The following is a 15928-nucleotide window of genomic DNA, read 5'->3' on the forward strand; positions in this document are numbered from 1 at the left end:
TCCGTACCAGATAGGGTTGATAGAAGAGATAGAGAAGATCCAACGGAGAGCAGCGCACTTCGTTAAAGGATCATTTAGTAATCGCGAAAGCGTTACGGAGATGATAGATAAACTCCAGTGGAAGACTCTGCAGGAGAGACGCTCAGTAGCTCAGTATGGGCTTTTGTTCAAGTTTCGATAACATACCTTCACTGAAGAGTCCAGCAGTATATTGCTCCCTCCTACGTATATCTCGCGAAGAGACCATGAGGATAAAATCAGAGAGATTAGAGCCCACACAGGAGCATACAGACAATCCTTCTTTCCACGAACAATACGAGACTGGAATAGAAGGGAGAACCGATAGAGGTACTCAGGGTACCCTCCACCACACACCGTCAGGTGGCTTGCGGAGTATGGATGTAGATGTAGATCTCCCAATCACCTCACCTTGTTCTCCTCAGCCCAACAAGCTGCCTTCCTCAATGTTGACCTCCATGTCAAGGATGGGTTAGGTCAGTACCTCCATCCATATCACAGTAACCCAAGGTCATCACATCTGTAATGACAAGCAGTCCCCCTCCGAACATAATAAAGGTCTCACCGAGTCCTTCACTGACCGTAATTACCCTCCCAACTGTGTCTAGAAATAGATTTCTTGTGTCTTGTCTCTCGACTCACCAATGACCTCCCACACACCCACTGTCCGGCCACAAAGGAACACTTCTCTTGTGATTCAGTACCACCTAGGACTGGAGCAACTATATCACAATCTCCACCAATATTTCAACTACCTCTTAGCGTGTCCTGAAATGAGGAATATCTTACTCACTTACTACATCCCACAGTGAGATACCATCGCCCACCAAATATCCTTGTCCATCCCTTTTCCACCCCTGCTCCCAACCACTTGCCTCATGGCTCAAATTCTTGCAATACACTTAGATGCAAGACCTGTCCCATACATCCTCTATGTAGTAAGTAGCTATCTATGCTTTTCGTATTGTTGTACAGCGCATTTAATATTCACAATTTAGAGAAGTGCTACAGAAGTTTTATGAATATTGCATGCAACTTCATCAGTTGTACACTGATTGTAAACAAACATATGACAGTCTACACAGGAATAAGATTTTCCAAAGTACGAAAGATTTTAGAGTCCCGCTAAAGTTAGAAAGGCTGACAGAAATGACAATGAAAGCAACAGTCTGCAAGGCCAGAACAGAACAAGAGGTGTCAGGAGAGTTCTATGTAGGGAAGAGGTGGCGACTGGGAGATGTGAACTCTGTGCTGGCTACAGAAGGAATTCGGCAAATGCCAACAAATCCAGGAAGGGCTAGGTTGTGGCATATGCTGATGGCAGCATAAACTGCAAGGAATATCAGAGCTTTGAAGGATAATTTTGTTGCATTTGAAGTAGTGGCTCAGAATAGGAGTGGAGGCAAAACAAACCGTATGATGTGAGATCATGATTGTTATGGAAAAGAGACTTCAATAAAAATAACTGGAAAAGAATATCAAAAAGTGGAAGTGTTTAAGTATCTAGGTTTGAGAATAAAATGAGGCAATAGGACAGCAGTAGAAATTCACGAAAGGATAGCACTTGGAAACCGCTGCTATTATTTCTTGCAGAATATATTCAGATCCAGAAATGTTAGTTAGAATATAAAAATCAAAGTGTATTTAACTATATTAAGATCTTTATTAAGATATGGATCAGAGGGGTGGGTGATGACTACTCATGAAGAAGGCTGGTTACTTAGATAGGAAACGAAGATTTTGAAAGATATGTGTGGAGCCCCAAGTGGAAAATAGCTGGAGAATGACCAACACAAAACTAAAGAATTTTTGGAAAGATGAATATTGTAGTGAAAATCAAGCAAGGAACAACAAGATGGGCTTGTCACATACAGAGAATGCCAGAAAATCAGAGTGTTAAAAAAGTGTTTACAGGAAAGCTCGAGGGGAGGAGGAGAAGAGGAAGACTCACGAAAATGTGAACTGAAAATATGGAAGAGGACCTCAAAGCAAAGGGAATCAGAAACTAAAGAAGGAAAGCAATGGACAGAGACAAATGAAGGCATCTGAAAAAGGATGCCGAGGTTCTACAATGACTGTAGCACTGACCAGTAGGTACGTAAGTACGTACATAATTAAGTAAGTAAGCAAGCAAGCAAGGATGTCTGACATACCACTGAGCCGAGTTCCCTCAACTACTATTAGCCGTGATGTAAAGTCATACCCGATGTCTCTCTATGCCTTGATGCCAGGAGTAACACCGCTGTACCCCTCAAAAACATTGGAAGAATAGGACCTCTCCCCAGGACGCTACCATACTTGTTGACAATAGTCATACAGGATAATGCAAAACCATGATTCATCACAACACAATGTCATGCCATCCACCAGAAACCCTTGCTTCCTGGTAACAGCATCATTCCAAGTGCACTAATTTGTGTTGTGGTGTTAGTGGCAGCTACATATATGACGGTAATTCCCTTGTTCGGCTGTTGCTCATCTCTGATCAATGGTGCAAGATGATGCAGAATGTTGTTGGGAGCCCATTATTTGTTCTCAGATGGCAGCTGCAGATTTGAAGTAGTTCCAAAGTGCTTGTTGCACAATATGGCAGTTCTCCCTCATGGTGGTCCGACGTGGCCGACTGGAACCTTGATGACAAGTATTCTGCCGTCACATTCCTATGCAGTACAACATTGCATCTCTGTGTCCTCCTTAGTGACCTTTCAACATCTGACACTGTTAAGGCCCCTTATATACCGTACTAGGTCTTATAACACCACTAAACACAAACTACACTAACATACCATATTTACTGGAATCTAAGCCATACTTTTTTTCCGGTTTTTGTAATCCAAAAAACCACCTGCGGCTTAGAATTGAGTGCAAAGTAAGCGGAAGTTCTGAAAAATATTAGTAGGTGCCGCCACAACTAACTTCTGCGACCAATATATGTAGTGCTACATAGGCATGCTTTGCAGGCACAAAGATAAATACTGGCGCCAAAACCTCTGCGCCCAAAAAAAAAAAAAAAAGGTGGAAGACGAGCTTTCTTTCCTCCGCCCCGAGTTTCGACCACTGCATTTTCATACATTATCCATCGAAGTAAATACAAATTCCGCATTGTTCATCTTCGAATGTCGCAGCGTTTCAATGTACTACGAAAATCCGACTGGCAAGACTGTTAGGGACGTTTGTCAATATGGACAACTCTATGTTCTGAATTTTTTCCTACCTGTGAGAAGAGATGGTTGCTAATAGGAACTTTTATGAATTGTGAATCACCTGCAGTATTCTCTTCACTATAAGAATAATACGAATATAAACATTTTGCCACGTATTCTTTCATGTTTGCTGCTATCTCATTTAAATTCTGTCTGCCTAATAAACTACGAAACTAGAGTGAGACAACAGCAAACGCGTAAGAATATACATATCATGTCATGTTTATATTCGTATTACTCTTATGCGTAATAGCGATACAGTCAGAAATCAAGCACGGCAATTGACTAGATTTTTAAATCTGCGATTACTCTAATTTCTGTGCAGAATGTAATGTACTAAAGAGGCATCTGCAAAGATTTTCAAAAGGAGAAAAATTTTCACCAAACTCTTGTTCAGAACGTCTTCTATCATACACTGTCTATTATTTGGTTCTTGTTGATCATTATCAAAGAAAGCAGCAATGTAAGAAACAACAAATAGCAGTCTCTTGCCATTGTTTCGCTAATGAGACGATTCCTCTCTCTTTTTTTTAATTGTAAGTGGTGGTAGCACGCACAAAAGCAAGCCATGCCGCGAGCGGCGACAGGTCGTAAACACACATTATCAGAATGCGACAAACAATGCATGACACAGTGCAGTAATGCATCTTCAGCTTAGACTGACGTAAACACCTATAACAACGAGAATGGCACTTATCAGATCAAAGAAAAATAAGCAATCAATTCAAACCAGACGAAGCACGTGAAAAAGGAAGGGTACCCGTATAAATACGGACGGAGCGCCTGACACATAGCATGGCTACCTGGTAAAGCTTAACTGCTAAGCTTACGACTCGAACCAAACTACTGTAGATGTATCGTCATTCATTCGACCTAAATTGTGTCTCATATTACAATGGACCAACTTTGTTTCGATTTGGGGGTGCGGCCTAAAACTTTTCTCTCCCCTTGAATTTCGAGTCTCAAATTTCAGGTGCGGCTTAGATTCGTGAAAAATTTTTTTCCTTGATTTCGAGACTCATTTTTCAGGTGCGGCTTAGATTTGAGCACAGCTTAGATTCGAGTAAATATGGTACTCCGCGGTAGTTCTGTCTCCGAGAATGGGAACACTAATCTTTTACATATCTTCCAATGGTGCGTATGTGTATGAAGTTATGCTGTCATTATACCATGTCTTCTAGACACTTCACTTTCTTGTCAGGCAGTGTATCTACATGCTAGGCACATGTTTATATATGAAACACAACAAATTGTTACAAATCATGCCTTTAGTACACAATCTGACAGTGGAACATCCAGGATGGTATAATAATAATAATAATATTATGAAAAGGATAAATCACTCCTCACCATATAGAGGCTCACCATATAGAGGAGATGTTGATTCTCTCTCTCTCTCTCTCTCTCTCTCTCTCTCTCTCTCTCTCTCTCACACACACACACACACACACACACACACACACACACACAACCATTATTTCTGGCCACTGTGGTAAGAGTCCACACAGACAATTCCACAAGCACAACTCACTCACACATAATCAGTGTCTGGTTGCTGTGGCTGGCATCCAGCCATAGCAGCCAGGTACAATGGTCGCGACACTTGTGCTTGTGGGAATGTGTATTTTCTACTTCAGAGGAAGACCTTTAGGCTGAAAACTAAAATCTATACCAGTCTTTTCATTGTCTGTGGCTTTAAGCTTTAAGTGCAAGAATGTTTTTTAACTAAATATTTACTTTTTCCTCCAACTTCAAGTGAATTGCATTTTTCCCAGCTATTACTTTCAAGGTAGGCAGCAAGTCTACTGCATAACGACACATAGGACCAGTTCCCAGGAAGGTATTTTGTTCTTCAGAAGGCACAGGGTATTCTCCTTGATTAGATACAATACCTAAAATAAAAAAAGTTATATGGATACATGGCATTTTTACAGAAGCAAGTGCAGTATTAAAAGAAAATGTTACTATATTTAATCATAAGAATGATTACATAAAGAACCTGTGCTTATTTTCTTTCTGAGTTAAAATTCTTACATCTGCAGCTATATTCTGCAAACAACTGTGAAGTGCACAGAAGAAAAAGATTCACATATGGGCAGTGGGATGAATAATTGCTTAAATGCCTTTCTGCTTAAATGCCTTTGTGTACATAGTAAATAGTTTTATCTTATCTCATGTTCCCTACAGGGAGTTGTAGCATATTCTGAGGTTCTTCACTTAATGCTGCTTCTTGAAACTTTGTAAGTAGCTTTTTTTTATGTACAGTGTGTCTACCTTCAAGCATCTGCTAGTTCAAAGTTTTTCAGTGTCCCAATGACAATCCCATGATTCAAATGAGCCTGTGATTATTCGTGCTAAAAACAAGTGTTTGTAGGTAATCTCCTTTGTAGACTAATAGTATTTTCCCAGTATCGAATCAATGAACTGATGTCCACCACATATTTTATGTACAACTGAGCATATGTGATCATTTCACTCACATCCCTGCAAACTGTTCCACGCAGGTATTCATATGAACTGACTTATTCGAACTGTAATTCATTGATACTGCATTCAGATATTACTTTTTTCTTTTCACTTAGTGCAAAATTTTACATTTGTAAACATTTAATACACACCGCCAATCCTTTCACCACATGAAATCTTATCACGACCTTACAGAATATTTCTGCAGCTTTATTGAAACAGTACATCGTTACAGATAATTGCATCATCTAAAAAACATTAGAAGTTACTACTAATATTATCTGCCAAGTCATTAATACACAATATGAAAAAACAAGGATACCAACAATCTTCCCTGGGTCAAACTGAAGTTACTTCTGCATCTGCTGTTGACTCTCCATACAAGATGACATGCTGTGACGTCCCTAACAGGAAATTCTCATTCCAGTTACAAATTTCATTTGATACCCTATATGACTCTTCTTTTTTTAATGTGTTGCTATGGCTGTCCTGAGGCATGGCATTCAGGACACTATGTGATAACAGCGCTTGTTGGATTTCACACGACTAATGCTTTTTGAAGCTATGATGGCTGGAATGGAAATCATTCTGTTCAAAATACTTCATTATATTTGAGCTCAGACTCTGTTCTAAGATGCTGTAGCAAATGGATGTCAAAGGTATTAGACGGTAGTTTGTGGGTCATTCCCACTACCCTTTTTGTAGATGGGGTGACTTGTGCTTTCTCCAAATTACAGGACACAGTTTTTTGTTCCAGGGATATACGGTGTATTATGGTTGAAAAGGAACTCACTCAGTCACAAGTGCTGTATAGAATCTGACAAGGATGCCATCGAGGTCTGGAGCTTTGGTCAAGTTTAGTAATTTCACCTCTGTCTCAACACCACTGACACTAATATATATCCCCCTAAGGTAAGTCTTTCCGCTCCCGGAATCGGAATGACTCCTTACCCTCTCCCTTAAAACCCACATCCTTTCGTCTTTCCCTCTCCTTCCCTCTTTCCTGATGAAACAACCATTGGTTGCGAAAGCTTGAATTTTGTGTGTATGTTTGTGTTTGTTTGTGTGTCTAACGACCTGCCAGCACTTTCGTTTGGTAAGTCACATCATCTTTGTTTTTAGATATATTTTTCCCACGTGGATTGTTTCCCTCTATTATATCCATATCATTAATTTGAACCCAACAATTATGTTTGTTATTGTCACTGTTGCATTTCGAAATCTTTTCTGTCGTCTTATTTTCTCTCTCTGTTTTTGCCACTAGTTTCACTTTTTATTCACCTTCTCCTTTCTACCGTAATCTACTATACAATTTTATCCTGCCTATATATACTCAATAAAACGTAACCCACTTCCAAACCATAACCAAAAAAATATTTTTTCCGCTTTCAACACTACCGCTGCTATAAAATCCGCCGTTTCTAGTTCACAAACAGTTCCTTTCACCTATTAAACAACCATTTCGGCTAGTTCTAATAACTTTCGCTTCATTTCCATTTCCGTTTTTCCCACATCACTGATCATTTTTAGCCGCTTCCCACAGGTTTTAACGTCATTATTTCTTAGTCAGGCAATTGTTAGCCTCATTTTCATAATCTGCCACCACAAAACCACTCCTTTTAATACATTTTTTTCGAAATTTTCCCAAATTTCTCCACCCTTTAACGTGTTTTGGCGGCAACACAACCACCTAATCTTTGTGCACATCGTTGTCTACCCACCCAAGTTCACCACAGGATCAACATAGCCCATCTTGAACCAACACTTTTTCACCTTTTTTCACACCAGATCTCCAGTTGCTTTCTAGTTCACCTTTATCTCTCCCCATATATTTTTATTTTCACTTCCATTTCAGCCTCATGTTACACTTTCCACCTTCTAATACCATGTCACCCTCACAACACCCCCACAACGACCCCATTAAGCTTTATTTACATTCCCTCTCCAAACATGCTTTCGCCCTAGCCAGGTTATGATCCGATATTTTATTTTCTCAGGCTTGTCTGACGTTTGGCATTACCCCCAAAGGCCTCACACTTAAAGTTCCCATCTCTGGTTGCCACCCTTCGGTCCATCAGTCCCTACACTAATTCCAAACTGAACAAACCATTGCCCTCACCAACCTAATCCTTCACCTACACATCAACTCTGCTAACGAACACACCCGTCAACTCCTATCCTTAATAAAAGTCCTTAGTCTTTCCTCTCCCACATCCACACCAGCTGTCCAGAGCATCCTCCTACAGGCCAACCGCAAATTAGAACCGCATGCCACACTTCACCTCAAAAAACTATTTAATCTTCTGGTTTCCCACCTCCGGAAAGGCAACTCACTCACCCTCCACAACCTTTCCAACAAACCTCAATCTCCTCTCATTGCACACAGGCCCAGTCTCTCCCATCTACTCAATCTCCCACTTCCAGCTCCACTCCCCCCCCCAAAACCTCAAAATTCTAATCAACACAACAATCTGGAACCACAACACCCTAATTCAGTAGTTAACCTTTCCTCCAAACGTCTCTCCCAATCCGAAACCTCTGTCCTATCCAAAGGCCTCACCTTCAGCCCCACTCCCAGATTCAACCAAACAGCCCTTGTCAAAGATTTACTGTCCTACACTCGTACTCTCTGCTGGAAATATCACTCTGCCACGAAGAAAAATGATCCTAATCATACTCCTAATGACCCAAATCCCCAAGACACTATCCAAATAGAACCCTGCCTGGAACAGTTCCGTCCTCCGTCACAGTGGGACCCACCTCCTCTTCCTCAAAATCAGCCTCTCCAAACCTTCCAGAAATTTCTGACTTCCAGCCTTGCCTCTCAATCCTTCTTAAAAAAACCTTAATCCTACTCCCAACATCACCACTGCTGAAGCCCAGGCTATCCGTGATCTGAAGGCTGACCGATCCATCATCATTCTTCCAGCTGACAAGAGTTCCACGACCATGGTACTTGATCGCCGGGAGTCTGTGGCCGAGGGACTGTGTCAGCTTTCAGACAACACCACATACAAAGTTTGCCAAGGTAATCCCATTCCTGATGTCCAGGCGGAGCTTCAAGGAATCCTCAGAACCTTAGGCCCCCTACAAAACCTTTCACCTGACTCAATCAACCTCCTGACCCCACCGACACCCCGCACCCCTACCTTCTACCTTCTTCCTAAAATTCACAAACCCAATCATCCCGGCCGCCCCATTATGGCTGGTTACCAAGCCCCCACAGAACGTTATCTCTGCCTACGTAGATCAACACCTTCAACCCATTACATGCAGTCCCCATCCTTCATCAAAGACACCAACCACTTTCTTGAACACCTGGAATACTTACCCAATCTGTTACCCCCAGAAACCATCCTTGTAACCACTGATGCCACTTCCTTATACACAAATATTCCGCACGTCCAGGGCCTTGCTGCGATGGAGCACTTCCTTTCACACCGATCACCTGCTACCCTACCTAAAACCTCTTTCCTTGTTACCTTAGCCAGCTTCATCCTGACCCACAACTTCTTCACTTTTGAAGGCCAGACATACCAACAATTAAAGGGAGCAGCCATGGGTACCAGGATGGCCCCCTCATACGCCAACCTATTCATGGGTCGCTTAGAGGAAGCCTTCTTGGTTACCCAGGCCTGCCAACCCAAAGTTTGGTACAGATTTATTGATGACATCTTCATGATTTGGACTCACAGTGAAGAAGAACTCCAGAATTGCCTCTCCAACCTCAACTCCTTTGGTTCCATCAGATTCACCTGGTCCTACTCCAAATCCCATGCCACTTTCCTTGACGTTGACCTCCATCTGTCCAATGGCCAGCTTCACACGTCCGTCCACATCAAACCCACCAACAAGCAACAGTACCTCCATTATGACAGCTGCCACCCACTCCACATCAAACGGTCCCTTCCCTACAGCCTAGGTCTTCGTGGCAAACGAATCTGCTCCAGTCCGGAATCCCTGAACCATTACACCAACAATCTGAAAACAGCTTTCGCATCCCGCAACTACCCTCCCGACCTGGTACAGAAGCAAATAACCAGAGCCACTTCCTCATCCCCTCAAGCCCAGAACCTCCCACAAAAGAACCACAAAAGTGCCCCACTTGTGACAGGATACTTTCCGGCACTGGATCAGACTCTGAATGTGGCTCTCCAGCAGGGATACGACTTCCTCAAATCCTGCCCTGAAATGAGATCCATCCTTCATGAAACCCTCCCCACTCCACCAACAGTGTCTTTCCGCCGTCCACCTAACCTTCGTAACCTCTTCGTTCATCCCTATGAAATCCCCAAACCACCTTCCCTACCCTCTGGCTCCTACCCTTGTAACCGCCCCCGGTGTAAAACCTGTCCCATGCACCCTCCCACCATCACCTACTCCAGTCCTGTAACCCCGAAGGTGTACACGATCAAAGGCAGAGCCACGTGTGAAAGCACCCACGTGATTTACCAACTGACCTGCCTACACTGTGAAGCTTTCTATGCGGGAATGACCAGCAACAAACTGTCCATTTGCATGAATGGACACAGGCAGACAGTGTTTGTTGGTAATGAGGATCACGCTGTGGCTAAACATGCCTTGGTGCACGGCCAGCACATCTTGGCACAGTGTTACACCGTCCGGGTTATCTGGATACTTCCCACTAACACCAACCTGTCAGAACTCTGGAGATGGGAACTTGCCCTTCAGTATATCCTCTCTTATCGTTATCCGCCAGGCCTAAACCTCCGCTAATTTCAAGTTGCCGCCGCTCATACCTCACTTGTCTTTCAACAACATCTTTGCCTCTGTACTTCTGCCTCGATTGACATCTCTGCCGAAACTCTTTGCCTTTACAAATGTCTGCTTGTGTCTGTGTATGTGCAGTTGGATATGGGTGTGTGTGTGTGTGAGTGTATACCTGTCCTTTTTTCGCCCTAAGGTAAGTCGTTCCGCTCCCAGGATTGGAATGATTCCTTACCCTCTCCCTTAAAACCCACATCCTTTCGTCTTTCCCTCTCCTTCCCTCTTTCCTGATGAAGCAACCGTGGGTTGCGAAAGCTTGAATTTTGTGTGTATGTTTGTGTGTCTATCGACCTTCCAGCGCTTTCGTTTGGTAAGTCACATCATCTTTGTTATATATATATCACTCATCTTTACAGTGATGCAAGAAATTGGTGGATTACGACTAGTTTTTCTTTTGTAAAGGAAAATTTGAAAATGGATTCCAGCATTTCAGCTTTTGCTTCACCTGCATCAATTTCAGTCCCTGTGTCATCCTGAGTTTCTGGATATTAACTTTTGTGCAGTTAAATAAGATCCTTTTTTTTTTTTTTTTTTTTATTTTTTTGGGGGGGGGGGGGGGGGGGTAGAGAGGTATTCTGGTAACATTCTATGAAGGTCCACGAACTGCCCTACTGATGGAGAAATGTGTTTAATTTGACACAGCTCTATCTATCATATATTCTGTTTTACTCCTGTTGTGTAATAGCTGGTGTTTCTCCATAAGTTTCTTCACAACAACTGTGCTACAATGAAGGGTTCGCCCCATCACAAACTGTTCGACTAGATACACATGTATCCTGTGCGAAGACTGAATGAAATGTGGGAGACAACAGAAGGTAATTTTTCCCAGCCTAACTAACCAGCTAACTCAATGTACTTTCTTGTGCCACTAGGCTACAAACACATATAAAAATCTTTTCTTACCACACTTGTTGGGTAATTTATAAGCAAAATCAAAACTTAAGTGACTTCACAGACTGACCCGATGATTACACTCTTGAGGAGTCAAATTAGAGACAACCAGGGGTATTTGGCAGCACTTCAAAACCTTGTTACAACACAAACACAATGTGGCATTGCGTCCATGAGATACTGAACCATTCTGATAAATGAGTGCTGAACCATCATCCACAATTTGTGAAGATTTGTCAGAGCTGGGTTCAATGCATACACATCTCCACACAAAACTCACTCGATGACATCTCTGATGTGCTCAAATGAATCAAGATCATCTATATCTAAATTTACGTATTTACTCTGTAAGCTACTGTGCAGTGTGTGGCTGGAGGGTGCATCACATAAACATTACTGATTTTCTGTCCTACACCATTCACGCATCGAGCATGGGAAAAATGACTTTTATGCCTCTGTAGGTGCCTAAGCTCTCTTATCTTACTCTCATGACGCCCCCCCAAGATATAGGCTATCGGCAGCACAATGGTCAAGAGGTCTTTTTAGACTAAAGATCCTTTAAATTTACCGAACAGGGTTTTGTGAGAATTACATAAGCTTTGCTCCAAGGTTTCCCATTTAAGTTCTCTGAGCATTTCTGTTCCACTTTCGCATGGGTTATCCTGAATATTATGATCCTAGTGGCACTCTGCATTTGTTTGATGTCCGTTGTTGTGCCTATTTGATACGGACTCTGAAAACATTACCCAAGAATTGTATGCACTCTCCAAATGCACTACATTTTCCCAGAACTGTTCCAACAAACCTAAGTCTTCGATTTGCTTTCCCTCACACTGATTTTACATGATCATTCAATTTCATATCACTTCCAAATATTACCCTAAATACTCATATGAAGTGACATGATCACGATGCTCAACCACTAATCCTGAAATCAGATACAGCCTGGTTCCTTATTCTGTTACAGCCATTATTATAGGCATTGTCTTACAGCTATCCACACTTACGAAGAACTTCATTACACAAAGTCCTTCAGAATTTCCGTAGGCAACGACATCACTAGTGAATAAGCTTACAGTGTGCTTCTGATCCGATCTGATAATTCATTTCATATGTTGCGAACATTAGAGATCCTGTTACATTTCCTTGGGGCACACCTGAAATTATTTTCATTTTTGAGGAACATATGCCTTTCAGTATAACATATTTGATTTTATTAGTCAAGCAGTTATCAAAAAACTCAAATATTTCTGAAGATGCACCACTTCAGCATATCTTTGTTAGCAGTTGATGAGTGTCTTTTGGAAACCCAAGTAGATAGGATCTACCTGTTCACCTGCATCTACTGCTAGCAAGATTTCATGTACAAACAGCAACTTGTGTTTCCTACAAGCAGTTTTTCCTCAGTCAATACCCATTTCCCCCAAAAATTTTGTAATTTTAGAGCTTAGACTATGCTCTACAATCCTGCAACAGGTGGACATCGGTGAAAGCTGTCTGTAGCTTTGAATACTTGATCTTATATGTAAACTGCTGTCAGTTGCAGTGAGACATTACGCAGAATCAACGGCGATGAATGAAAATGTGTACTGGATCAGGATTCAAACCCAGGATCTCTTGCTTACTAGGCAGGTGCATTAAGCACTGCACCAGCCATTACACAGCATTATCGCAACTGCACAGACTATCTCAGCACGCCTCATGGCTGATCCACATTCCCACTGAGCGCCACCTGGCTGCAGTCCCTGCCCATTGACTCCATGTTCACTACTCTGAAATTCCCACAGGAGATTGAACGTATTTCTGCATCTGCACTGAAGAAGGTGGATCTGTTGCCCAGTTAGGCATACCAATTATACGAATGCATGGCGTCTGTGCTTTTGGACATGTCCAAAAGAACAGACATCACGCAGAATCCACAGCTGTGAAACATTATATGTAAGTTGAAAGGGCATTTACATATAATGCTTCACAGCTGCGGATTGCGTGTGGTGTCTGTTTTCTTGATCGTGTCCAAAAGAACAGACACCATGCATTCATAAATTTGATCTTTTACTCTTTCCAGTCACATAGGACTATTCATTGCACAAGAGGTTCTCAATAAATACGATGAAGGAAGGGAGTTATTTCATCAACAGTTGTTGTTGTTGTAGTCTTCAGTCCTGAGACTGGTTCGATGCAGCTCTCCATGCTACTCTATCCTGTGCAAGCTTTTTCATCTCCCAGTACCTACTGCAACCTACATCCTTCTGAATCTGCTTAGTGTATTCATCTCTTGGTCTCCCTCTACGATTTTTACCCTCCACGCTGCCCTCCAATACTAAATTGGTGATCCCTTGATGCCTCAGAACATGTCCTACCAACCGATCCCTTCTCCTGGTCAAGTTGTGCCACAAACTTCTCTTCTCCCCAATCCTATTCAATACTTCCTCATTAGTTATGTGATCTACCCATCTAATCTTCAGCATTCTTCTGTAGCACCACATTTCGAAAGCTTCTATTCTCTTCTTGTCCAAACTATTTATCGTCCATGTTTCACTTCCATACATGGCTACACTCCATACGAATACTTTCAGAAATGACTTCCTGACACTTAAATCAATACTGGATGTTAACAAATTTCTCTTCTTCAGAAACGCTTTCCTTGCCATTGCCAGCCTACATTTTATATCCTCTCTACTTCGACCATCATCAGTTATTTTGCTCCCCAAATAGCAAAACTCCTTTACTACTTTAAGTGCCTCATTTCCTAATCTAATTCCCTCAGCATCACCCGACTTAATTAGACTACATTCCATTATCCTTGTTTTGCTTTTGTTGATGTTCATCTTATATCCTCCTTTCAAGACACTGTCCATTCCATTCAACTGCTCTTCCAAGTCCTTTGCTGTCTCTGACAGAATTACAATGTCATCGGCGAACCTCAAAGTTTTTATTTCTTCTCCATGAATTTTAATACCTACTCCGAATTTTTCTTTTGTTTCCTTTACTGCTTGCTCAATATACAGATTGAACAACATCGGGGATAGGCTACAACCCTGTCTTACTCCCTTCCCAACCGCTGCTTCCCTTTCATGCCCCTCGACTCTTATAACTGCCATCTGGTTTCTGTACAAATCATAAATAGCCTTTTGCTCCCTGTATTTTACCCCTGCCACCTTTAGAATTTGAAAGAGAGTATTCCAGTCAACATTGTCAAAAGCTTTCTCTAAGTCTACAAATGCTAGAAACGTAGGTTTGCCTTTCCTTAATCTTTCTTCTAAGATAAGTCGTAAGGTCAGTATTGCCTCACGTGTTCCAGTGTTTCTACGGAATCCAAACTGATCTTCCCCGAGGTTGGCTTCTACTAGTTTTTCCATTCGTCTGTAAAGAATTCGTGTTAGTATTTTGCAGCTGTGACTTATTAAGCTGATAGTTCGGTAATTTTCACATCTGTCAACACTTGCTTTCTTTGGGATTGGAATTATTATATTCTTCTTGAAGTCTGAGGGTATTTCGCCTGTTTCATACATCTTGCTCACCAGATGGTAGAGTTTTGTCAGGACTGGCTCTCCCACGGCCGTCAGTAGTTCCAATGGAATATTGTCTACTCCAGGGGCCTTGTTTCGACTCAGGTCTTTCAGTGCTCTGTCAAACTCTTCACGCAGTATCATATCTCCCATTTCATCTTCATCTACATCCTCTTCCATTTCCATAATATTGTCCTCAAGTACATCGCCCTTGTATAGACCCTCTATATACTCCTTCCACCTTTCTGCTTTCCCTTCTTTGCTTAGAACTGGGTTTCCATCTGAGCTCTTGATATTCATACAAGTCGTTCTCTTATCTCCAAAGGTCTCTTTAATTTTCCTGTAGGCGGTATCTATCTTACCCCTAGTGAGATAGGCCTCTACATCCTTACATTTGTCCTCTAGCCATCCCTGCTTAGCCATTTTGCACTTCCTGTCGATCTCATTTTTGAGACGTTTGTATTCCTTTTTGCCTGTATTCCTTTCATCAACAGTATATTCAATGTAAAATCTAGCTATGATTCTGTCAGAATCTATTGCCTTTTTTGCTTTATGTTGTATTTGCTGTTTTTAATACTGGAAGTGCTAATAAAATCTCTAATTTGTGAGTGTGTGAGGCAGTTCAACACTGTTACAGTAGTGCCCTCCTGTGTAATAAAATTTTAAATGCAGAATTTAATATTTCAGTTATCTGTTTGCTGTTTTCAGTTAGAACACCAGACAGAGCCATGAAAGACTTAGCAGTAGGTTTGGACCTGTTCTTTGAATTTACACATGACCAAAACTTCCTATGATTTTCTGACAGATCTGTGGCCAGAACCTCACTGTGAAAAATTATTGTAGGCCTCACACACAGCCCTCCCTACAAATGCTTGAGTTGCTATTCTCTATAAGCTTCCCTGCAGTCTCTTTTTTAATGAGATTGTAGTAGTCTGTTTTTGCAACATTCCTCTGAATGGTATCATTAAATTGCCATGGGTTTTTAGCATATTTCATAATTTTATTTGAAATGTACCTATTTAGACTGCAGTTTATAACATCTTTAGCTTCAAC

At 41.7% G+C, this 15928-nt stretch overlaps 1 protein-coding gene across 2 annotated transcripts in view; it reads right to left on the reverse strand.

Annotated features, from left to right (window-relative positions):
* Nucleotides 1–15928, reverse strand: part of LOC126457171 (fatty-acid amide hydrolase 2-A) — a 174598-nt gene that overhangs the window by 97695 nt on the left and 60975 nt on the right. For both annotated transcript variants that reach the window (XR_007585437.1, XM_050093254.1), the window contains exon 6: nt 4959–5113. Coding sequence is in view for 1 of the 2 variants with exons in the window: in XM_050093254.1 (XP_049949211.1) it covers nt 4959–5113 (155 nt within the window). In the remaining variant the exon portion in view is untranslated. The remainder of the gene's footprint in view (nt 1–4958; nt 5114–15928) is intronic.

Source organism: Schistocerca serialis, chromosome 2, assembly GCF_023864345.2.
Source record: "Schistocerca serialis cubense isolate TAMUIC-IGC-003099 chromosome 2, iqSchSeri2.2, whole genome shotgun sequence".
In the NCBI taxonomy this organism is placed as follows: Eukaryota; Metazoa; Arthropoda; class Insecta; order Orthoptera; family Acrididae; genus Schistocerca; species Schistocerca serialis.